This window comes from Cynoglossus semilaevis, chromosome 11 (genome assembly GCF_000523025.1).
Source record: "Cynoglossus semilaevis isolate Cse_v1.0 chromosome 11, Cse_v1.0, whole genome shotgun sequence".
Classification (NCBI taxonomy): Eukaryota; Metazoa; Chordata; class Actinopteri; order Pleuronectiformes; family Cynoglossidae; genus Cynoglossus; species Cynoglossus semilaevis.
The window spans coordinates 1,562,231-1,588,283 of record NC_024317.1 but is presented as its reverse complement, the minus strand read 5'-3'; the positions used below and the strand labels follow the sequence as shown (position 1 = coordinate 1,588,283).

Sequence of the window (26,053 nt, the reverse complement as noted above, 5' to 3'; positions counted from 1 at the left end):
CTTATATCACTCAGGGCACATAATGCATGAGGTTTATCTTCAAATGTGTCTCTTTCTCAGCTCCCTTTGTTCTTGAATGCTTAATCTTAATTTAGTGGAAACTTAAAGCTACGAGACTGAAACAGCTGTCGGAAAAAAAGTAATTATTCACAAGGTGACACTTGGAGACCTTGGAGGCAGCCTTCCGTCAAAAGTCTAAAAAGGGTAAAAAAAAAAAAAAAAAAAACACAATTGATTATGTCTACAGAAGAGAAAGTCTACCAGGCTCTAAATCCCTCTATTGCAGAGAGACAGAGAAACACGAAACAAACAAGATTAATAATAGCCTACGGTTCTCATCCCTGGGGCCAAGCGGCTAACAACTCTTGACAAAACACGCTTTAGAACGGCAGATGGATTGTCTGTTGAAATGAAGAGAATGTGCACTGGGAGTTTAATGAAGGCAGAGAGCTGGGTGCACACTGTTCCCAGAGTCCCTGTGAACGAGCCCGTGGAAATTAAATCAGCCTGTGACAGTTGCAACTGACAGAGGCCACCTAGGGACAGTGACCACAGATGTGAGTGTACACTAATCAGCCTGCGTTGACGCCGGATTAATGAACGTCTTTAATAATCTCAAACAACACTCTGGTGGTCGAATAAAAAGACAAGCGCTCCATTGAAGAGTTACTTCAAGGTCCAAGTGAAGGGAAAAAAAAAAATAAAAAATTGAACGCTGGCATCCGACTCTCCGTTGGCTGCGACAGCAAACGTGAGACGCACGTGTTAACGACTCCATTCTGCCGCATCACCCATCTGCGACTGCCGCAGCAGACGATAATGTACGTCTAAATACTTTTCAGCTCGACGCGAGGAGGACTCGGCGTGAACAATAGAGGTTTGTTTTGAATGAGGTGGATTCAGGACACTGAAGTGCTAGAGTGCTTTTACTTAGAAAAAGTGCAGGAAATGTTGTGTTGGTGAAAAACAGCACAGATATCAGCACTGGTGACTCATCAGTTTCACTGCCTATTTTTCCTCTCAAACATTTTTTGGGCTGGTGGATAAAATAAATAAATAATTATTCCATGCTGTTCCAATGCAGAAATGGAAAAAAAAGAAGAAGAATTTAATGCATATACGCTGGCAAAACAAACACAGCGTTTAATGAATAAAACATCAAAAAGACAAAAACCAGCGTGTCAGAAAATATATATATACTGTACTCATAGATACTTCCATTGTGACAGAAGGTAAAGGGAACGAGAACAGAGGAAGTGCGAGGCAGCAGAGAGACGAAAGGTGTTTTCCATTTGTACTTTTCTGAGTCAGTTTCCAGTCGCAGCCCGGAGGAAGGCAGCAGAGCTGTGGTTTTTAGTGTTTTCACAGCGATCCTGTCGCCTTTGTGTCTTTTTGTCTCAGTGTTGCCAATGAATCAATGGGAACAAGTGTGAAAATGTCATTCTTGGAGGCAGCCATTGTGCTTTTTTGATTGTTGCCACTGAAATCAGACAACAAACAACTTTTATCTGATTAATTTTTTTTTTCTTCCCCTGACAAGATCACGACTTTCAAGGAAAATGGAATGGAACGATGGCACCAGATAAAACGCACCAGTACAGAAGATTAAATGTAAAAAAAAAAAAAAAAAAAATTAATTATGAAAAACATAAAGAAGGATTAAAATTAAATCAGCAAAAAAAAAAAAAACCTACACTTTCAACTTTTATGTCATGGCTGTCGCCAGGTGAGGGTGAGATACACAGTTTCACAAACAACCATTCACACTCACATTCACACCTTAGGCTCAATTTGTGTGAACAATTAACCAAACTGTGCATAGAGATAACGCGTAAAAGTCAAACAAACCGTGCACAGAGATAACGCATAAAAGTCAAACATTAAGACCAGCAGGGTTTGGTCGTACAAGGCGTGCATGTTTTTGCAGCACAAACCAATGTACACACAGAGATAACGCGTAAAAGTCAAACATGAAGACCAGCAGGGTTTGGTCGTACAAGGTCACCTGGGAATAAGTCATTCTAAATTAAATCTATAATCCCTAGAGGTCGTCCATATAAATAACACAAAATGTAGTTCAAGATTTGAGTCTAGATTTAGTTGGTCTAGACTTCAGAGGTTAAAGGTAGAGTATTGGTTGATGCCCTGCTATACTAACTACAATGTTGTTCAGTCAAATAATTCTACTGTTTCATTTTTTAAAAACTGAACAGCTTTTTAAGTTTTGGAGATTTTTTTTTTTTAAACAACTTACTTTTTCTTTGGCCGTGAGCTGCTGGTACTGCTGCTCCCTCCTTGAATGTGTTTTGGCAAGAAGAAATTCAACTTGTCTTGAGAACTGTGTGACAGAAGAACAGGCTCAATGTTAGTTTTACAATAAGTAACGCAGAAATTTGTCAAAAGCAGAGATAAGTCACCGATTGGGAAGAATTTGACGTAAACCCCAAGATACAACGTGAGCCCAAATGGCCCCTGAATCGTCTTCCTCCAGGGCAGAACCTTGGACCGTTCTCCTGCCCAGTGACTGAGGAGATCACCGACCGTATCAAACTCAAAACACCGTAGCTTTGAAGCTCCTTTTGAAGCTCCGTCCATGTGGATGAACAGCTGTGGCCCGTCCATGGCATTAACATCTCTGTTGACCTGTTACCAAGTACATGCAGATGCAGGTGTGAGTGGAGTGGAAACACACCGACAACGACGTCGAGCTCCGATCAATCAGACCACATCGCAGATTAGGCCGTGTGTGTGAGATCACAATTGGCTAATCTTTAGGTTTCTGAAACGCTCTGCAGTCACCAGTTAAAGATAAAAACCCCCTCGCAGTGCGGTCTCTGTAACTCAGCGTAGGAAGGTGAGATCCAATCGATGGAACGACAGCTGGAGATGCATTTAAATGATGTGGGAAAAACTCCCTCTTATATAATAACCCACTCTGAATTATGGTCATTGACTACAGCGATTCAGGTTTAAACCTCTTCCTTTTAAGAGACTCCTGCCTGAATCTTTTACACAGTGTTTAACATCACAGCTTTATGAGTCTTTATTGAGTTGTAATTTACACAAACAAATCAGCTCATCCACTTAGAGCTCCACGTTATGTAGTCCATCATTACTACAGACCTGGATGATGTCAAAGCCTATTATGAAATATATTTAAAACGCAAATTCAACAGTGGCGTCCAGTGGCGCCCCCATCTGGTGAGTAGTGGTGGCCAGGGCCACACTTGGGAATATTTCCCAAGCCTCTCATGTACATTTTATTTTAGGTCACAGATCCAAAGTTACTTTCTGGTATAGCCAACTACCCTACTGTTATTCACTTTCTGGTATAGCCAACTACCCTACTAGTTAGCTACATATCCAGTTAGCTAGAAATAGTAGCTAGCTGTATATACATTTTTTTTTTTTTGTCAGAATTTGTGACCTTTACACTGTGTACCGTTGTGTCCCTCTCAGTCTATTCAATGATTCTAAAGTCTAGGACGTGGCCTAGAAAATAGCAGGTGTATCTATGTTCATGTGCATTTATTAGACAGGACCTCAGGTAGACAGGAAAGGTGTACAGTCGGACAGACTGTAGGGACAGTCCATAACCACAGGCAGCTCCTGTTCTCTTCTCTGACCTCCCTACAAAACCACTACAACTACGCCAATCAAACTAGAAGGTAAAAACCAGCTAAGATTTAATTAGCCACTTCTGGTCGCCTCACGTGCAAACATGTCTCACCATTGGTTGATTTGGTTTATTTTTTATTTTTTGGTGGTGACAGTTTGTACCTTCTCAGCTCAAACATTTCTTTGTTTGAGAGAAAAGCTCCAGCATCAGGTGTTTGGAGTGTGTTACTTCAGCGACGGCTGGTGAATCAACCGTTTATTGACCAGCGCTGGGCTGTTTAAGACACAACTGAAGAATAATCAGTGAATGAAGTGAGCTGATTGCATAAATTACCATCCGAGTAAACTCAGCAAACCCCAAAACACATCTGCATTCATGTACAAACACTACAGAACTAAGACTGCAATTTCTGCATTTAAGCCCCAGGTTTTTTTTTTTTTAATTCAAGATTATTTTATTACATTTATTCTTAAACGTGTGTCATTGTGAGCTGATTTTTACTTGTTTTCCCGCAACATCTTCCCTTGAAATAGTCTCATAATTACATTTTCTTTAAAGGACGTAATTTGCGGAGTTTATGCAAATAACATTTTATTATACCACGGCAGCGCTGCCAGAGCACAGGACTAGCCCACTTTTATTGAAAAGAAATGCAAACACACCACATTAATATTGCAACTTTGGTGAAATATGCTTAGATTTTTTGTGCCACTAAATCATATAGGAAATATTATACACATTGGCCTGAGGCCTGAAGCTTCATAAATTAAAGTGAGCATAATATTTTCACCCTTACTGGGGCATTTTCATCTTTCACACAAAATGATTTTGGCACAGATTTTTTTTTTCTCCTAGTTTCTTGGGAATCAATTAAAAGTTTGTGGGATGTGTGGGATCATTGTTTTTCTGTTAGAAAATCTATTGATGGGTGGTTTTTACGTGAGGATTTCTTTACTTGTTAAAACCCTGGAGGTCATGTCGGAACTGCGTACAAGAAAAATAAATAAGTAAAAGATAGATAAAACCCAAACAGAACCTAAATCCATATTTTTGTGACAACTTCAAAAATTGGGCCAAAAGACGATAAAAACACATTTCCTGATCAATTTCTAAAAATACACATTAGTACAGTAATACACATAATTCACACACATTGAAGTAACAGTCCTTCTCCAAAATCTAGGACAGAGGAAACGTAATACTGGGTCACATGTCTTTTTATTTTAAACACAATTTTGATCTTTGTGAATCTGAGGGTAATCTCTGCTGAAAGGGTCGTTTTTGTTTTTGTAAAACTTCCCAATCTTAGCTGTGAAGTCACGTTTGTGCGGGATGCGGCCTAGTTTTCTTCCCACCAAAATATCCAGAGAGTTCATTAAAACAAAGCGTCATCTCGACAGGGAGTGTAATGTGGGAAATTCCAAAATAAGCTCTCACATCAGCGGTACCTTTGAGTGACTGCAGACCTCCCATGCCCCGGCTACTGTTGCAGCCCATACCATCACAGATGCTGGCTAAATGGTCTTTACTACTCTGGCACATAGAATCTGACGTCTGTTTTCCCCAAAGACGGGCAGAAAAGTGGACACATTTCACCACAGAACATGTTTTCATTGCTTCTCTGTCACTTCTGATGGGCTCTGGCCCAGACAACTTGACAGCTTTCTGCACAAAATTAATTATTGGCTTCTTCTTCACATGAAACTGTCTCAGAGAATATTTTTGATGCACCAGGGGACGATGTTAAGGGACAATGATTTATTTCAAGAGTTCCAAACACGTGGCCGTGTCCATCAGAGTGGCACCGGAATATCAACAATTAAGAGCTTGAAGATCCCGTACTTTCAGCAGTGATTTCTGCCCCAACTGAGGTTTTCCCAAACTTCCTGAAACTTCTGTAAATAAACTATAAATAGTCACAGGAGTTGTATATTTGCTATGGATGGATGGATGGAAAGATAGATAGATAGTGTAGATCAATCAATAGATAGATAGATATTGTAGATCAATTGATTGATCGATAGATGGATACTGTAATTGTAGATCAGTTGATTGATCGATAGATGGATACTGTAAATAGATCGATAAATACTGTAGATAAATAGTTAGATAGATACTGTAAATAGATAGATCGAAAGATAGATTGATACTGTTGATAGATAGATAGATGGATGGATAGATGGATACTGTAGATTGATCAATAGATAGATAGATACTGTAGATAGATAGATAGATGGATGGATGGATGGATAGATAGATACTGTAGATCGATCAATAGATAGACAGATAGATACTGTAGATAGATGGATGATGGATGGATGGATGGATGGATGGATAGGATTGTGATTTCCTATTGAGGTCCAAAGGGGAATGAGACTGTGAAGGTTCTGCGCAGTCTCTAAGTTCTATCAGGGAGTGTGCTATTTTGGACCCAGATCTCAGATGTTGTTCCTGAGCCGCAGCAGCCGATGTGCAGAGAACCACTGCTGCTTCAGCTCCCCACTCTTCTCCAGCTCCTCTCTCAGCCTTGGGCATGTTTCTAGCTTCCATGTTCCTCCTCCCTGATGTCACTGTCACTTGGGATTACTGTGGTTTCCTCTGCTGCCTTTCTTTTTTGTTTGTTGATCAACACTATGCCAGGTTGGTTGGCTGGTGATCATCATTTTTCAGTCTTGAGTTGAAAGTCCCATGGGATTTTTGCTCAGCAGCTTCTCAGTGACTTCTTTCAGCGTGACTTTGGATTTCTAGGTCACATTGACAGATTTTTCTTAAACACCGTTTCCATCCATGGCCTGGCATGTACAGTATGTACGTAGTTCCTGCTTGATTTTTTTTTTTTTTGCACAGCCTGTACCTGGGGTCCTTTCTGGTATGAATGTAAGGTAGCCTCAGGCCTCTATCGATCTCATACTCTGTACCATTTCCTGTGCAGCCATGATGAGTGCCTCAGAGCTGTCTCTCAGTTCAGCCTGTTCCAGCAATTGCTAAGATTTCCTCAAACACTTCTCCAATCAGCGGCTCGTATATGTGGTGTAAGAGCTTCTTCCTCCAAGATATTCCTGCTCTGTATCATAAATGGGTTTCTCTTATCTGAGGTATTCACTTAGCAGTTATCTTTGGGGGCCATTTTCCTGCTGCACTCTTGGACATCAGTGGTTTCATCCTGTGCAGTGGCTCTGACTCCCACTTGTCCCCCGTCTCCCTCATTTTCTCTCAGTGTATAACCTCAGGATGCTGCATTGCCCGCATGAGCATTTGGCCCAATTTTAATTAAAGAGAACAGATTTAAAATGTGCCAAATCGAGCCCAGAGTGGTGTGACACATATATCCTGGACCGATCCTGGGACACTTCAGTATTCACTGTACAGTACGCAGATACACGGACAAATACTTACAAAGGTATCCTTGCATGTAGAAGAGTGGCAGTCTGACAAGTCGAGTCTCCTCTTCAGCTTCTCCGAGTCAGTTATTCTGTGAATGTGATGAATAAAACAGATCAGAACATAAATTATCGCCAGCATCAGCTGTGTCATTAAATAAGTCCTGACCTGCAGAGGCTTAAAGCTAAAGTGACCTTTAAGACCAATAAACTGGAAACTTCTGAATGAGCCGTCATAAAAGAAAGATTCTAAAATCAGCATAAATTATTTTCTAAAGGGAAAGTCAGTCGGTGCGCTGAATATTTACAGTATAACATGGTCCAGATGTAGGAACATGAGAGAACCAGTTAATGTCAATGAGGCAAAGAAAGAATCAACAGACGGCTGAACGTTCAGACCAGAGGTTGGCGAACAGTGTGGCTCACGGGCCAAAAATGAGGCTCAAAATTGATCTGGCGGTCCGGTATTGGTTTAGCATTGGTTGGATGTAGAATGCTGGGCGAAATATTTTGAATAAAATGTTCACTAATAAACCTAAGTTTTCGAAGATCATTTGTCTGTCGCCATGTAGTGGCATCAAAGGAAATTACAGTGAATTTGTTGCAATGTATGAAACAGAAGGTTTGACATCAGTCTTTACGAAACCTTGTACCAGTGTTTGGTGAACTGGATTAGAAAGCCCAATGGGCCCTATCTGGCCCACGGGCCGTATTTTGCCCATGTCTTATCTGGACAGACAGACAGACAGACAGATAAATACTGAGACAGCAGTTTCCGTCCCTTATCTTGTCTTTTGCCTGGTACAAACCAACCTTTTTGTCCAGAACATTAAAGGACAAATGGAGTGGAAACAAAAAAAAAAAAAAGAAGAGGACAAACGATGACTTTCTGTTCGGATGAAAACCTGCCACGTTGCCTTAAAAGTAAAACATTTACATTGTAACTTTAAGCTCACATTTGTAAAAATAAATCTATTAAACAGAGGTTGTTGGGTTTGTTGGTCTTTATATATACAACAGAAAATAAAGACTTTTATTTCGGGTGTGGAAAAAGGGAAGGAGCGAGTTTATTTATAATTATAGCGAGACACACATTTTTACCCCGGCTCTTCACGTGCACTCTTTACGTGCACTAATGTCATTTCCAGAGCTGCAGACGCTACATTCCGTTTGGCGCCGTTGTCCCAATGACCCCAGAATGAAACATTCCAAATCTACTCTCACAACCAAGTATTGACAAATGCTTTCCTTCTTCTTTAAATGTCAGCGGAAGTGCAACTCTCATGTGCACAGTGGTGGAGGTGGTGTGACTTTGAAGTGCCTCCATACAGCTCACAGATGGAGGTGATGGAGGTGAAAGCATGGGTCAATGAACCATCAGACCCCAGTCTGGGAAGCTGCTGTTCACTGCACCATACTGCAGGATACCAGCACATTTCTGCTGCCACGCACGTCACTGGGCGTGTGCGTTAAGACCCGGGAAGTGAAGTTGAGTTTAATTACTGAATTTATTGATTTCTGCAATGCACTGCTAATACCTAATCAATAATATTAAACACGTGGGCCATGTTTACTTTAGATTAAAACAACATATGCTCTAATGGCTGCTTCAGTCTCTCAGTGTGGTGAGCCGGGTAAAAATACCACCATCTAAAAGCCTGTAAAACTACAGGGATTAGTATTTTACAACACAGTCATAAACAAACAAGACATAATATTTTTAATAGAGTGTATTTATCACAGCTCATGTTGGTACTTGGTGGTTAAAGTATGCAGGGATTTCCTTTAAACAGAAAAAACTGCTATTTCTTTTCTTACTTTTCTTACAACTGACCAGGATGATTTTGGGGATTCAACAAACGTTAAACTAGACCCAGGTGATGAGAATGTGCCAAGATGAAGGGCAAAGACAAGACAAACAAGAGAATGCAAATACAGAACGATCCAACGTACAAACAGCGAATGTAAACAGAGCGGTCTTCCACGCATTGTGACATGTGACAACTAGTTCCTGTGCAAACTGGTGAGATTTTAAGGCACATGTCGGAAACATGGAACAAGACTTTCTTGATACATTTATGGCAGATGGAAACGTAACCACGAAACACAAGCGTTTTCACTCTTCAACAGAATCGAGGTGTTTTGTCCCATACTGTGTGACTGAAGGCTGTAGAGTAACATTGGCTAAATTCACCATTATAATTTAAAATGAATTGAATTTTTTTTTTATTACTTTACATTAAAAAGATTCAATTGAAGTAATTATAATCGTATTACTGTAATTAGGATGTATTAGTGTAGTTTTAGTGAAGTAATTACGTTTTTCCACTTGATTTCATTCATCTTCTACCGCTTAATCCATTTCAGGGGTGCTGGAGGGCTGGAGCCAATCCCAGCAGTCCTCGAGTGGGGTAAGGGTGGGGGGCAGGGACGAGGGCGTGCGGGTTAACGCCTTGAAACAGATCACCGGGCCACATATAGAGACAAACGACCATTCATACCCACACTCATATATGTGGTCGATCCAGAGTGAACCATTAACCCAAGCCTGAATGTTTCGGGGACTATGGGATGAAACGGAGTTAACCCGACAACATAGCACGGAGACAAAGAGACCGTGATTGAAACAGCAGATCTGTGATCGTCTTAATGTCGTCCTAAGGCTAGCAGGCTAACCCCTGTAATTTAACTTCAAATTCCTACATCTTATTTCCATGCACGTTAGGCGGCACATGCCAGAAATGAAAAGTAACAGCACTATTGGACATGGGCAGGATAAATAATACAGACCTGGTAGTGACAGAATGTTTAGAAACTATTTTGGTCTCCCATAAAATGTAAGGCTTCTAAATAAGGTGTTGAAAATTCATTTGTACTCTTGTATTATTTTTTTCTGTTGTTAAAAGTATACATTTGACATTGAAAACTACAGTAATCTATGGGTAAGAATTGTCTGATCCACTCACAGTGCCCAGCACTGGATTCAAAGGCTAAACATAGAACGTAAAAATAAAAAACACTCAGCTAAACGATTGGCTTTAAATACCCCAATACTGCTGTATCTGCGCACTTGACCCAAAAACCAGAGTATAACAAATGCCTCCGCAGCCACAGCCCAGTCAGTAAGAATTGTTGCACACTTCTCCTTTAAATAGAAGATGATGAGACGGCCATTTCAGTGCATCTCACTAAACCATATTCCTGTTATTTCAGGAGCAAATATCTGTCTTCAGCCCACTCTGCTTTTAGCCAGCACTTACCACACCTCTAATATGATGTATACACTGGAGTTTCCCACGGGATCACTTAAAGCGGTGTTCACTATGAGCACGGGCTTTGTTGTGCACCTACAGCCGGCAGAGCGGATGACCTTCCCATCCTCTGAAGAAAACAACCTTGGAGTAAAACAACAGTGACGCTCTGTAGGTCAGAAGAACTCTCCATCCCCAGAAGAGACTTTGGCACAGGCAGCGCTGCTTTGTAGGATGAGGAGTGTTGGTGGGCCCCATGGGCTGATGAGTCACTTTGAGGCAGATCTGAGAATATCATTATGGCTGCAGGGATGAGAGAAGTGGCGTTGATGTGATCTTACACCGTAGACGCCGCAGAGAGGAGTCTCCCACTCACTTCCTTGCGAATATGAAGAGGTTGACAAATTAATCATCTTTATTATTATAGATCACAGGAGATACTGCGATAATGTCATTGTGATTCAAAAAAAGACGTATTACAAAGACTCAGAAACCCAGAAATGAAGAAAAAAAAAACATGAGAAAAACAATTATGTATAATTCTATTATGTGTAATATGAAAGAGAAATAGTCTCCTAACGCCCAGATAGAGGAGCAAAGGTTTTTTTTTTTAAGTTCAAGTTGCTATACGGAGGAAAATGAAATTTTCTGTAGGGTCTTATCTTTTTGTGAAATGACTTTTTTTTATCCTGTAGAAGCAGATGAACTAATGCAGTGCATAATGTCTCCTCTAAGCAGAGCCAAAGATTACATTATTCCATTATAGAGTAATTTGGAAGTGAGGTAAAGGTTAATGATGAAAGGAGCGTCGCTGTCTGTGGTCAAAGGTGCTGAACAGACAGACAGAAAATTACATACAAATGCTCTGAAGCTGGAGGGCGCTGTTGTAGTGATGAATAAATTACACTTTGAATAATTTGAAATAATTATTTGAAAAAATAAAAAAATAAGAAAATAACAAAAACAAAAAAAAAAAAGAAAAAATTATTCAAAAAATAACAAAACAAAAAAAACATTTAACACTCACCCCTGATTTTCTTCCTTATTTAAATACAGGAATTAAAACAGAAGTAGTAGACATTTTTATGTACTAAAAAAAAAAAAAAAAATCCCACACTTTTTTTTGGACTTGAATTAATTAGCTGACAATTCTTCTTCATCTTGGTAGCAGCTCCTGAGTTTGTCAGGCTTTTACAGCCAACACGTCCAACCCACTGACGCTAAATGTGCTCGATGGAGAAACTTTACTTTTTTTTGTGAAAAGGAAAACACAATTTCAGCAAAGTGAGTACACAGAGTCTACAGTCTGCATTTAAAGTCTATATTCAAGATGTCAAACTGACCTAGAGCAGAAACTGCTTCAACAATGGCATAAAAACAACTTTACAGCTTATAACAGCTACGACGTTCTAATAAAAGTGGAAAGAAAGTCAAACTGGAGTTGGAAAGCTGCTAAAAAAAAAAGAAAAGTCCTTACGATTTGTACACAAGTAAAAACAAAAATACAAAAATGTGTTAACCACGTAGTTAAGAAATACTCGACTGCTACGACAGACTCAGTGACCAATCATCACTTACTCATTCAACAACATTCACTTAAACAGAATTTTAGTTTGAAAGTTTAAAGAAAATATTTTTATTTTACTTTTTACCACTCAAGCTAACAGAGACTGAATAAGATGAAAAATAAAGGATTTTTTTTTTGGTAATTTTAAGCAAAATTAAATAAAATAATTTAAATAAAATACATTTTTTTTACTATTTTATTTGAACTTGATTTATATTCATAAATGTCCAGGAAATCAATTGAAAAAAGGCTTAATCAGTACTTTTTTAAAAAAATAAGACCCCACTTGGGGTCGTGCCCCCCAGGTGGAAAAACACTACTGTTATCCATTTAAATGTTCATAAGACAAACCAAAATATTTTTTCCCAGTACAGATATTGATTATTTCCTTTATTATGCACATTGAACTTAATTAAGTCATGTAATTAATTTTAACCAGAATTAACATAAAAATAATGTGATTCTTTTACCAGTTTTTTCCTGTTTTCAAATTTAAACACAGGCTAATCGGCGACTGTGGGATATTTGAGGTTGGCTCAATAATATTCTCAGTTTTAATATACTGTTCAAGGTGGTTTCTGGGGAGTTCTTCTTTTCATATCTATAAAAACCAAAAATTATTTATCGCATGACAATGACTAAGGTGTGCATTAGATTTTACTGTTATTTCTAAAGGTTGTTTTTGAACACCCGTAGTCAGCAGCTTGGAGAAAAAATGTTTCTGTTTTTCCAGTTTTGTCTCTGTTGATTGCATAAAAACAGTTCCTATTTACTGAGAGCAGACAGACACCATCCTGCAACCAGAGAGAAATATGAACTCATTTTTTTCCCCCTAATTATTTAAACCCTCGGCTCAACAAAATGTGGTCTTTTTTTTATTAATGTTCAGATTTTAAGATAACTTCATTTTTCATTTTCAAACGCACATCTGGCCAGGCTGTACGCAGTGCATTATTCCTTATACAACCTTATACCACTTAGGAATAACTACATTACATTAGACAATCGTAGCTTGTGGCAATGCAAGCATATTAGGTGAATAAATTTCCCCGGTGGACTGGATATTATTATTATCATTATATGCAGGCATGTACAAGATATAGCTTGCTTCAGCAAACATCTCATGCTCAGTTGCAAATTAAATTAAAATGACCAACAGGGATCACAAGTAGCATGAGCCAAGTTAAACACTTTCTCTTTGGGCGACTAATGAGAAAAAGCCATGTGTCAAATTTTGATCAACCTACATTTTAAACACTGCGACACGGGTCACGAAAACACACTAAAGATATGAACGCTTTTCAATGTTAAAAAAGTAAATGGCTTCACGGGTTCAAAATGTTAATGACCCCTATTTTCCGCTCCTAAAGAACTCGTCGTCTTGTCGTTTGTCTGCCTTACGTACAAACCCACGAGGAGTTATTAACTTTATCATCACAGGTTCTGATGATACACACTCAGCGCTGAGTGCTTCCTTGTTTTTTCTCCGGCATCGCTGATATAATGGTTTGTAATTAAAAAGCACTCTTCTCGTCCTCGTGACCCTTCAAAGGTCTTTACGCCACGGTTTTTCATTCACTCGTCCATTTACAGCTTATCTACACTGAGAGCCTTCTCCTAAAACATCTGCCATAAGGATTCACCGATTAAATACGTCCGTTGCGTCTTAACTGCAGAGTGTGCCGCCGTTTAATGAACAATAGGCAGTGGAACCATTGTGGCTGTGGCTGGAAATACAACCGTTCCACACAGACGTTCTACACAGACGTTCCATCCATCCATCATCCACAGCTTATTCTTTTTCAGGGTCACAGGAGAGGGTTGGGGGGAGGACTGGAGCCAATTCCACCTATCAACAGGAGAGGGCGGGGTACAGCCTGGACAGTTCATCAGGCCACCGCAGGGTCACGTATAGAGACAAACAATTATTCATGATCACATTCGTATCTACGGTTCGAGCAACATACTCCACTATGAAGGATGTTTTTGAGCAGTGGGAAGAAGTCGGAATATCTGGAGAGAAGCCATGCCCACGTGGGAAGAAAATGCAAAGTCCACACAGGGAGAATATCCAGGAATGGAAACCAGTGATCTTCTTTTTTTAGTTACGACTGTGTGGTTTCATAGTGTAGCGGTTAGCACACCTCGGAAGCAGAGAACAGACAGTCCTGGGTTCGATTCCCAGAGGAACCACATGCTTTAATGTTAATCCTCCATCTGTAAGTTACTTAAATAAATCAAAATGTCGGCTAAATGCATTAACGTAAAACACAACTGTAAGTCGAACGTTCTTTACAGACGTTATCATTTCAACAAGTCTTCAGGTCCTGAGGTCCACGTCTTTGACGTCTCCAACAGCTTTAGTTAGTTTTATTATTATACCAGGTCATTGTTGCCGAACTGCAGTGCCTTTTATTTGATCATGTTTTTTTAAACCCTCAAAACTTCAATACTTAACCTGAACAAAAACCTTTTAAATTACTGAAGCTATGCAGCAGATTTTGTCCTTGAATTCAGTCTTTAGACAAGGCAAAAAAAAAAAGTTGTGGCCTGGTGTCAAAGACAACCCCAAGAATTTTACAAAGAAGAATTTCTCTGACAGAAACACAATAGCTCAAGGGTTGAGACGCCTGCATTTCAGGACATTATAGAGAAAAAGCTTTATTTTATTTTTTTTAAATAAAAATTGCCTTTTATAAGTATCTTATAAATTCTTAACCTACTCTTGTATTTACCGGTGGAAAATGGATGAGACAGTTGGCAGTATTGCCATCTCCAAGAACACAGATCTGCTGTTAAAATCCCAGAGAATAAAGAGAGCAGATCTGTGTTAAGAAGAATTAGCTTAGCTTAGCTGAGAGCCTTATGACTTAGAAAGACTTAATCTGTAAGTAATGACCTAGTTCATGAGTAAATAAAACTTTCTCCTGACCTAAGTTGAACTTTATGACAATTTGGGGTGGTGTAAATTTGTAATTATTTTATGCATCACCATGGGGATCAAGAAAGAAGGAAAGAAATAAAAAAAGAATAAAATAAAAGAAAGAAAATAAATTTGAAATGGGAATAAGGAGGAAAATAATGAGCAAGTAAGAAAGAAACAAAGCGAGAAAGACAGAAAAAAGAAAGACTTGTATTTCGTGCCAGTGGAGTTGGTTCTTGTAACAAGTGGGAATACTGTGCTCATATGATAAGTGGGAGTTTTCTCTTCTCGGGTAGAAAAATAATATTAAATAGGGGTTGGTTGGTTGAACATTGATCCACACTCCATTTTTCATCATCTCTTTTACAAAAACCTGCTGCAGAGATCTTCTTTCAAAAGTAATGCGTTTTCTTGGTGCGTTTTGTATTTCTAGTCCATTCAATGATCATCAGTTTAAAGTCTGCGTCTCACAGACACACTCATCAATCTCTGCAATCTCTAAAGCCTTGTTTCAGGACAACGTTATATTTGAAGATGAAACACACACGCACACACACACAGAGACACAATGGTAGTTAGAGGCACCGTGTGTGTTCCCTGTCTGTCTGCTTCTCTACAGCCAGAGCAACAAAGCCCTTACATGACAGAGTGAATTATCCGGATTCACTACCTGAAGTCCCTAAATACTGAAGGCAGAATGTCTGCCTGCAGCTATGCATGTGAATAATCACCTGTCATAGAAGTGACCCACACTTCCAGAGCAGCAATGAAATGTAATTTGGAAACAGCACACTTTGACAAATTAATCAACACTCTCCCTGGTGAGGCGGACTTTGCCGACTTTGGTTTATATGCCTGGGGCTAATACTGAATGACAGTCCCAGCTCATTATCTGTTTTCAGCTTACTTTCTAGTGCGGGCTCCTCTCTTCTACCGAGACTTCTGATTGGACGACGCTAGTGTGTTATCCAAAATGATTATAAAATGAAAGAGGATGAAAGAAGAAAACAATGGTATATATATATATATTTTTTTTTTTTTTTTGTTAACTGAGTCCTTGTGTTGAAGTCTGTATAATTATCTGTCATTCCGTAGCTTCTGTTGCGAAATGATTTAAGGCATGACATGTTTAATTAATCCACCCAAGAGCTTCATTAAAAAATAGGTTTTGGCACGTTTGACTTTCATCAGACAGAAAAATCACCTGTGCTGCTGGAACTTTAGGAAGTGGACACGACCAGGAATAACACACAGAATAAAGCAGCTAATGTGTAAATGACCAAATGGGATTTTATCCAATAATAAATTACCTTTACTGTACATACAAATTAGGTATTTAAATGGGAACCACTGGCTGTGGAGAGTCATTTTTTTTACAACTTTCATATATTTATTTCAAGAGTGTAGATTTGATTTCTTATATCATATTAATAATTTACAACAGCATTTAACTAAAGACAAAGTTTGGAAAGGATACAAAGATTTTACTGATAGATTTAGTAATAGATTTGGACAAGATTGAGATTGTTTGGGCGTACGCCCAGGACGGATGGTGGATAAGTTGGACAAAGGATGTTTGAGATGGCGTTGGCAGGCGATAGAAAAAGAGAAAAGACCCCAGGGAAGATTCATGGATGTCCTGGAGGAGGATAAGGTGGTGGTTATGAGAGTGGAGGCAGGAGAGGCAGCCTGTGGGCAGCAGCCAAGAAAGGACAGGAATATCTTAGTTGTTATTGCTGTTGCTGTTGCTGTTAAGATGATTCTTATCATAATTAGAATCATTATCATCATTTGCTGTTAAGATGATTGTTATCATAATTAGAATCATTATCATCATTAGCACTAGTAATGGTAGTAGTGATAGATGTGGTGGTAGTAGGGTTAGTACCACAAGTAGAATCATGGGTCATTTAACTAAGTCAATATGAAAACATGTTTTTAAAATGTCTGACAAAAAAATACGATTTTTTAGCTGAGGATAAATCACAATTAATCCTAACTAAACCTGATCGTAATTAATTATGATTAATCAAGATACATGTGCTGCAGCATGAATCTAAATATAGGTTATGTAAGCTATGTATTAGTATGGGTTTCATGATTGTTTTTTATTTGTGAGTAACTAAATGATGGAATTATATATATAGAAAAATGTTAAGAAAATGGCATGTTTGAAGAGTTGCGTTCAAAACGTCAGTAAAGCCGTTGTCCTCTATCATATAAACAACATTGATGGGTCTACTAATTCTTTCACAAATGAATTAACGAGATTATGAGTCAGGTACAGCCCCTGTTTATATATAATAAGTACTTTAAGTACTGTAAGCCTAACATATTTTACAGCCACTAAAGTAGTGCCAATATAAGAGAAATAATATGCTGATACTTAGTTAGTAATTGCTTTACAGTAGCTGTAGCAGTCTTTTCTCTGTAATCATGAGTAGCTTCAACAAAGCCCACTTGAAAATGTGATGTTTTGAACAGGTTCAAATACACTGTACCGACAAAGACGTAACACCCTCACGTAGTCAAACTTCAATTGTTACATCGCAGCTTCGCTGATATTGTGTATTTTCACATGCCATGCTAGGAAAAAGCTGAGCCTTTCCTAATACCATTAACAATGGCTCTGTTCTATTCAAGTGCTCCAGTAAGTCATGACAGTAAGCCAATGCACAATGTCAGCACCTAAAAGCGGAAGCAGCTAAATGGGATTCTGTCAGGACTCTGTGAGGAGGAGATATATTCTGTCATATAATAATGCTTAATTAAAAAGCTTTACAAAAGCTTCTCACAGCCCCGGCAATTTAATTTAATTTTTTATAGGTGCGGGAGTGAATATGCAACAGCTCTGTCATCCCGACACAAATTTAAAGCACAACAGGCACCCAGACTTTTTAACAATATAGTGTTCAAAAATGCAGCGTATACACAAAACCCTACTGTTAGGCAACTATTCGATTCCCATAATTCAGGGGCCTTCAACATTTTTTTTATGCCTAGGACCCTTAAACTGATGAGGGGAAAGAGCATGGACCCCCAACCATAATTATATATGTTTTACATTTTTTTTACAGTTATAAAAACACATTGTCTATTGATACCAAGGCCAACAGCATGATAGTCGTGTTTATAAGTTACGCCCAATTGGGAGAAAAATATAAAAATGTGTCTAATCATCCCAAAATTTTACCAGCCTCGGTGCAGTACTGCAGCATGTCTGTAGGGGTCACAGATCCACTGTTTAAGGACTTTCTTAAAAATACTTATGTTTATAAAATAAAAAAGTTAATATTTATTTAGTACTATATTAACAACCTAAATTATTTGTTAATTTAAGAAAAAAAAATAGAGATTTTGGGAGTTTTTTTTTTCTTAATCTCAACCAAGATGTGCCATGAAAAGAGCTTCTCTCTCTTTTTTTAAAGTAATAAATATAATTTAATTTATCTTAAATGTAACTTCTAATCTAGCCAGATTATTTGATAACTTTAAGAAAGACTTGATACTCCTATGTTGGGAGTTTTTTTTATGAGCAGTATTAACATTCAACATCAAGGGAGCATCCACCAAAGGTTTGATCTATTGAAGTAATAATTGGTCCTGACTTTGTTCTAAACTTGCTGCTTAACACAGTGCTGTTCAAAAAGAAAGCCTTCAATCATTTCTGTGCAGAATAACCACTGGTTTCTCCAGTTCTCAGCATGTCTGAGATGAGCCAGTAGAATAGAAACTGAAATGGATACTCTGGATTCAGGTAAGTTCATGTCTTCGCTTTTTCTTAGAAAAAAAAAAAACCTCTTAGTTCTCAGAAAGAAACTTATTCAATACGGAGAAAGAAGGAAAAAAAATAAAACACCGCCCAGGCTGTTATTAAAGAACGGGGCAGAAACCCAGCATCTGTGATGGTTTTGGGTATGCATCATTAGCCATGGCGTGAAAAATCTGCATACTGTATATGGGGTAGAAGCATTGATGTGGAATCTTATATTAGAATTGTGGGGAGACATATGCTGCTTTCACCAGGGCAAGTTTCCTTAAAGACTTTTTTCTGCTGTGTCCCTACTTTTTAAAGAGTCCCTACAGTAGTTTTTGTGCAGCATGTGGAATTAAGCTAATCATTGAAAGCAAAGAGTGGAGTCTTGTACACATCAGTCCAGAATGTGTAAGTACCAGCAGTATTCATAATACATCGTCACACTGCTGGTATAATCCAGAGACACATTTTCAGATTGCAGGTATGAAATACGGTCCCATAAGGCACTGCTATAATAAAAAAAATGAGGTCAGAGATGTTTGTATAATTTGTCCCTCTTGCTACGAGCAAGGAAAGAAATTGAGGTGGAGGTGGGTGACTCTGATCTTGAACCAACTCAGATTAGTTTGTCTTATGTCAAGTCTTCTATAAATAGCAATTGCCTTTTTCAAGGATACACACTTAGTATAAGATACTGTGAAGGTGACTTGACACGTTGCCATTTTTAATTTTAATAAAGTGACAGCAGGAGCAGGAGTAAAAATGTGCAAGTCTTACATTTCCTTTAAGGGTCAGGGCTACATCATGGAATAGAATTAGGGGAAAGCCAAATGGAAAAAGAAAATCTGGGATGCGCACATCCACTCTGCACTTTTGCGAAGCACCAAGCAATAAAAATCTTATTTATTTTGGTAATGGACATTGACATTTTTTTCATTGTCACCCAGGCTCGTGGTAGACAGCTTAAAGATGGTGTGGCTGAAGCTATCTCACAATAATAAGTAAAACTAGAAGAGGCTACAAATGTCTGTAATAACGGTGACAACAATATTTTCCTCTGTGACATTTGCCTTGGGAGTAACAGCTGTCAAAACGTTTGCTTTGCAGTCTGTGTAAAAGTCACTTGCTAATGAGCCGCTGCACAACAAATGTCTGACAATTATTGCACTTATTTATTCAGTTTAGCCTCTACTTAGTTTCGTTGCTGGTTTTTGTCCATTTCAGTCTCTTTGACTTGCACCATGGAAACATCATCCCATCAAATCCATTAATAAAGTCATGCACTTCTTTGAGACTAAAGTGAACTCCCAAAGCTAGACAATGTCTCTGACTGGTATAAATAGATAAATAGAAAAAAAAAAGACTAAATGATTAGTTATAATCAAGTATGCTAACAAGTGATGTTTTTCTAATTTACACTGGCATCATCAGTAGTCAAGCCGGGATTTGTTTTAATGGCACTGTCTGCTCTAATCAGTGTTAAAACAAGGGAAAACAGACAGATATAACCTTTCACTTAATGCCATGGTTATTGATTTTTTTATTTATTTCATGTGATAATAAAGCTCTAAAGGACCTGATGGTAAATCCAAGGCCTGTACTGCTCTGGATGCTACAGATACCCTATCTTCACAAGGAAAAATACTTTAGTACCAACTGCAAATGCAATATTATTTCGTACTTTATTTACTGCTGGTCAGACACTAAGTAGATAAATGGTTGTTTGAAAATGTTGCATTTGTCTGCAAAGTCTATTCACACCCATTAAAGTTAATTTAGAAACCTGACTAAAATTCTTTTACACCCTTGGTCATTTGTAACACTATCATTCTACTTAGCAATGAAAGACTAAGAGTAATGTTTTATATGTAGCAGGACTGGGACTTGATGTGTTAAAAGATGCTGGATTTGATCACATCTTTTTTCATATTCCTACATTTTTGCAACTTAAACTGTTACTCACACCACAGCCCTGTAGGTGGCAGTACTGTACCTTAAGTTTGTTAAAAATTGTGCACATAATCATTTAGTCATTTAACGTCAGTATTTAGTACTGTCAGCTAATGTTTGTTATGATTGTCCAGCGCAACCTTGTGGTCAGACTCACTGCAGTTTCCTCTTATCTGTGAATGTTGTAGACAGAAGAAAAGGGCACATTTACACAGCGATGGAAAAAAATGTATTTAAAGTTAACATGTAGGGTTATTCGTTATTCCATTTGAAAACGTAGGCTGTTCAGTGATCATTTTAAAGATGCTGTGATTTATAGTCTTATTAAATATTGTAGGTAAACCTCCCCAAAAAATGTTTAAATATAGTTCTCTTTGTTTTGGCTACTCTGGAGTCTTGTATGTGTGAAGGGGAGGGGGTCAGATGAGTGCAATTTGCTTTTTCACTGCTGGATGCCTTTGAATCATCCACTAAGTACCATCATTCTATAAAGTGTGGGTTCTAATCTATGTGAAAATGAGAGGAATATAGCATTTTTATTGTGAAGATCAACACAATGTTATGCTGATGCACCGTAATGTGAACAGGTGGTATATTGTTTTATAATGCACGAGGGTGATTAAAAAAAAAACCACCCTCCTTCATTTAGACTACTGCATATTTATTGGGATAAGGAGAACCACACAAAAGAATTTCAAATGCACACCATCCACTGTACAATATGAACTGCAGGAAAAATTCCACTATGACACTTGATACCATCTCATCAGAAAATCCATTTGCACTAAGCCCTGAGCAGTGTTTCATACAGATGCTCAGTGAATCTGGTGGTCCGTGTGCAAATATATGCTTGTAGTTTGTCTGATGCATTGCGGATGTTATCCGTTACTTCCAGCTTCCCTTTGCATATTTACGGAGCAACCTAGCATTTGTTTCTGTTGGCGTATTATCATTTCTTTATAATAATGTCTACAACTTAGCATGCATGACACCTAGACAGCAACTTGTCTACATATTTTTATTTAAAAAAAATCAAGGTATTTGTAGCTTACTTGACCATCTGCTATGGTGCCCTCTGGCAGTTCTGTACCTTTCTGATGTTGAAAAGTCCTTGATCTGGGCAGTGGTAATAACTGATGCTGTGTATGTGTGTGTGTGTGTGTATATATATATCCCTATATACACACACACACACACACATATACATATATGCCTCTCTTGGTTATGCTCTTTGACTAATTTGACTAGAGATTCACTCGTAAATGAACAGTACTGAAAATTTAGTACCAACCTTTTATCCAAACATAAACCTATAAAAGTTATTGCAGCTTTGCAAAGACATTTTTTTTTATCTCTTTTCAGAATTAAAAGGACATTTTAGACAAAAAACAACTTTCAATGCTTAGACAAACTATATGGAGCAATTACAGATTTGTATATATATATATATATATATTCTAGAGGCAGAGACAGAGAGAGAAAGTGGGAGACGGAGATAGTTTAATCAACATAGTTCCTCTGTGCCTGTTGTTTCCTGTGGTGTTATAGGCTTTTAACTGTCTCGAATCCATTCCCATTTCAGTTCAGGATGTGATTTCATTGCCAAATCTGTCACCAAAACAAATGCTAAAAGTCTATTTTCGGCTGCTGTCTGACAGAAATTCCATCAAAACCGCTGATGAGGATCAGGAGCTGTGGCTTACAACCATCAACTAGCTTGAATGCTTTGGATTGGCTGGGAAGTTCAAGGCCTAGGTCAACTGGTACGTACTCATCTTAATAACCCTCTGGCTTCTGATCATATAAAAGGTTGTTGAAAGGACTACAACACAAGCAGGGCAGCGGAACCTGTGCAGATGGCTAAGACTACCAGAGAGCATGAGAAAACCTGGGCTGTACGGGTAGAACAACATGGAGGAGCAGGCTATGGTTGCACAAGCAAGGAAACACCTGCAACATCATGGAACCCAAAGAGGGGATCGTTGAGTGTAGGTAATGTAATGACAACGCGTAAAACAAGATGCCAGTATAAAGTGGGGACAGGCAATGCAATGGAAATGGAAGTGTAACCCCAAGAGGATAGAATTCCTGATCTAGTGGGTGTACAATGTCAAACCCAGGCCATTAGATCTCTTTTTATGGGAAGAGGTGGAGACTCCAGCATGTCCTTTATTTCCCCAAACTGGCACCATTGAACGTATCTTTAGAAATGTGTGGAGGACACTGATACTGATGGCCACACGGCGGTTGCTAAGGCAATCAGCCCGAAGATGGACGAGATAAGGCTCCCCAGCACAACAACCAGAATGATTGCTTCCATCAAGGATGAAGCAGCTTAAAGACCGCCACAGAAAAGAGGAAAAAAAGTGTTTCCCAGAGGAAGTAGGTCGCCAAGGATTTGCAAGTCACTTTTTTGTGGAGAACTCCACTTAAATTAATTCAAAACCTCTGATGTTAGCAGTTTACCAGTAGTCTTATTTTTAAAAGTAAAATGAGATTTCATCTGAAGACCTGGTAAAGACTGTGTTTAAACCTACTATGAACATTATTACTAACAGTGCAACCTGGACTGCTTTCTAATATAAATCCCTATATAAACCCACACAGTTGTGTCAACTGTGTGGGTTTTATACACATCTGAATATAACCTAGTTCGCGACTCCCCTTCTCCCCCCTTACTTTCATCTCTCTACTGTCACATTCATTTTTTTATTTCCTCTGCACAAGAGCTGAGCCAAAACAAACACAGCCTGACATTCACAAAAAGACTCTGTAATTGATTAATATGGTCTTAAAAAAAGACATGTATTAGTGGTTTACAATGCATTAGATAATTTATTATTATTTAGTGCAAATAGTTTGTCTTTGTTTATTGATGACTGACAGAACAATAAAATATTCGGTGGCAGCCGATGACCATAAAAGAATATAGAAATTTCTTCAATTCCTGCAAAAATATCAGGGTTGATTTAAACAGCCCCAGATTTTGTACTGACTAAGTAAATTGTTAGGAAATTGCAACTAAAAGATCCTTTTTTTGTGTGGGTCGTGTTGCTGGTGTTGTTTTTATGCTTCCAATGTAAAATGTGTGCAGTGACTGAAAAAAACAAACACTGGTTAGAGGTAAAACCACTATCTAATATTTACAGGTTGTGAATAAAAACATATAAATGCATATGTACAAATAAACTATAGACTCTACGTGTCTCTACTAGTCTGATACATTTTCATAAAAGCCTTTACTATAATTTTCATGTACATTACATGTTTTATAACAAAGTGATAAATAAGTAAAAAGGTAAAAGAAAAAACCCTGGGTAACATTTAACTTTTTAGTGTCATTTGCTAGAGTACAATAAAACACAATCTTTGGTAGAACTAGACGGATTTATTTTCATATTTGCTTCTGTGCTATATCCATAAATAACTGACAACTCGCTCTAAGTCATGCGTTTGAAGTCAGTTATATGAAAACTTTTTAATAAGCAGTAGGCCATACAGCCGTTCATTCTGATGAAGTCTCCCTCAGTAGCTAATTAAAAGGCATCTTTCTGATCTCATAATAGTCCTGCTGTCTGGGTAAACAAAGCAAGTGACAATGACACAATAATGGATTTTTGCATTTCAATGGAAAATAAAACTTTAATACCTATCTATTTTTAACTACTCTGTTGAGCACTGTAGACGACTATGATGTATATCCATGTTTATGGTAGGCTGGTAATGAAAAAAAAAAATTCAAAACACTGAAAAAAAAAAACTGCAGTCATTTATTGTTTATCTCTCCGTCAACCATCCCCCATCCTCCCCATCGCAAGATCCTACTTTCTTCCTTTTTTTTTGCTTTGAGCAACATGAAAAAAAATTCAGACCAAACTTAAATCACCATGAAAGCACTATTATTGAGCACTGTTTAGGAAAATCATAGCACTTTAATGTCTGTTCCCAGACCATAGTAATCTGAAGTAAGATAACGTCTTTCAATTTCAGGAAGGAATTTAGTTTTTTTGTTGTTGTTGTTGTGAATATTGCAGTTTAAAAGCATCACACAGTAATATAGCTTTTACTCAGATTAGTTAATCATGATTAATCAAGATGAATCAAAATTCCTAAATAGGAAAATGTAGTATACTGCTAGAATCAAGACAAATAACAACATATGGATTTATGTGTTTCACACATTTAGTGACAAATCCAAATGGTTAAATAATTAGTCAAATTTAAAAATTAAGATTCATAGAGTTTTGTCATTATTATTACTCACATAAAAAGACAATAATGCTTCATGTTGAACTGTTTGAAACACTACTCTTAAGTGTTAAAACTTTTTCTACTTTTAGTTTTTTAAACTGCCCACGGTTGTCAAACGTTTTAGTTTTGTTTGTTTTTTTTACACCGTTGTGTTAATTAAGGTTGTCATGGTGAGAACTCGCTGGCGCACACACACACACGCACACAATGTACAGAGAGAACAGACATTGATGGGTCTCTGATGAACAGGAGTTATTTCCTACCAGTGTGTCTCTACTTCCTCGGGGCTGGGATCACAGCTCGTGATCATAGACGCTCTCGTTGAGTGATAAAAGGAGGAAACGTCAGTCGCCGTGTGTTTTAACCTCCACACTTCCTCGTTCAGCGTCATGTTGCCATGGTGTTCAGCTGCTACGTCGGTCTCCTCGCACAGGTGCAGTGGGGACGACAACAGGTCACTGGAGTTGATAAAAACAAGTCAAATTCTGACTTTGTTCTGCGGCTAAACAGTAATTTCTGTCATGTCAGACATGTGTCATCCCGCCCGACGGACGTTGGGGAGCAGAAACTGTGGAGGCCATGTTTAGACCGCTGCACCAACGACAGTGGACGACGTGAAAACTGAGCTAAGCTACAGCATTTATGTGTCTAACCCTACATTTGATTTAAATTACTCCTGCAAAAGACACGACTCTAGTGTCCAACTGCCTGGATTACAGTTGCCGTAAAGTGTCGTAAAAATGTTCAGTCGTAATTATCAGGTGAGTTAACAGCTGTATCGGAGCGACTCGTTTGAGTCGAGGGTGGCGCTAATAAACCAAATACCTGTGTTGTTATTGTGGCTTATGTCGGTGTGTATGTTCTGTGCAGGGTGGAGCCGTTGTGGAGATCTTTAGCGCACAGGGAAAAGACCCCGTGGCTCAATGGAAACTATCTGGAGGGCCTTCAGCCATACAGAAGGCAAGTTTGATATTTCAGCTAGCCTACGCGGGACAGACATGACAGCTAAAATGGCCGCCGGCTGACCGTGTGATTAGTACGGCCCGGTTAGCGTGCCTCGGTGTTACCAGGCGGAAAATGTACGATTATGGTACCAGAGGTATACAATTATCGTATTTTAAGGAAATTTACTGTACATCGTATTATCGGACGATGCTTACTTTGTCTTTGCTTCTCCTCGTCTCATTTTCCGTTGCTTATTCTTTTTTTTCCCTTCTTCTTTCCTTTCCCATTCTCTCGTCTCATTTGGCGGGCGCAGCAAACCACTCTGCCAATCATTGTCGTTGTTCTGAGGCAAGAACATGGACGTCACTCGTAGCGCAAATTTAGAAAAGTACAATTGGATGGAAACGTTT

The 26,053-nt window shown here is 38.4% G+C and overlaps 1 protein-coding gene and 1 long non-coding RNA gene across 4 annotated transcripts in view; one reads left to right on the top strand and one right to left on the bottom strand.

The window, feature by feature from the left end:
• LOC112487749 (uncharacterized) lies at positions 1-26,053 on the bottom strand. 2 transcript variants are annotated; one of them, XR_003051144.1, is made up of 5 exons: positions 25,859-26,053; positions 24,962-25,156; positions 7,016-7,091; positions 2,255-2,338; positions 1-1,480 (listed from the first exon to the last, which is right to left on the bottom strand). It is a non-coding gene; the product is annotated as an uncharacterized LOC112487749 (long non-coding RNA). The 2 variants fall into 2 exon arrangements; XR_003051145.1 differs by lacking the exons at positions 1-1,480; positions 2,255-2,338 and adding an exon at positions 5,928-6,853.
• Positions 25,153-26,053, top strand: part of cfap20dc (CFAP20 domain containing) — a 33,647-nt gene continuing 32,746 nt past the window's right edge. For both annotated transcript variants that reach the window (XM_008319702.2, XM_025060271.1), the window contains exons 1-2: positions 25,153-25,459; positions 25,569-25,658. In XM_008319702.2, coding sequence (XP_008317924.1) covers positions 25,439-25,459; positions 25,569-25,658 — 111 coding nt within the window. In that variant the 5' untranslated portion in view covers positions 25,153-25,438. The remainder of the gene's footprint in view (positions 25,460-25,568; positions 25,659-26,053) is intronic.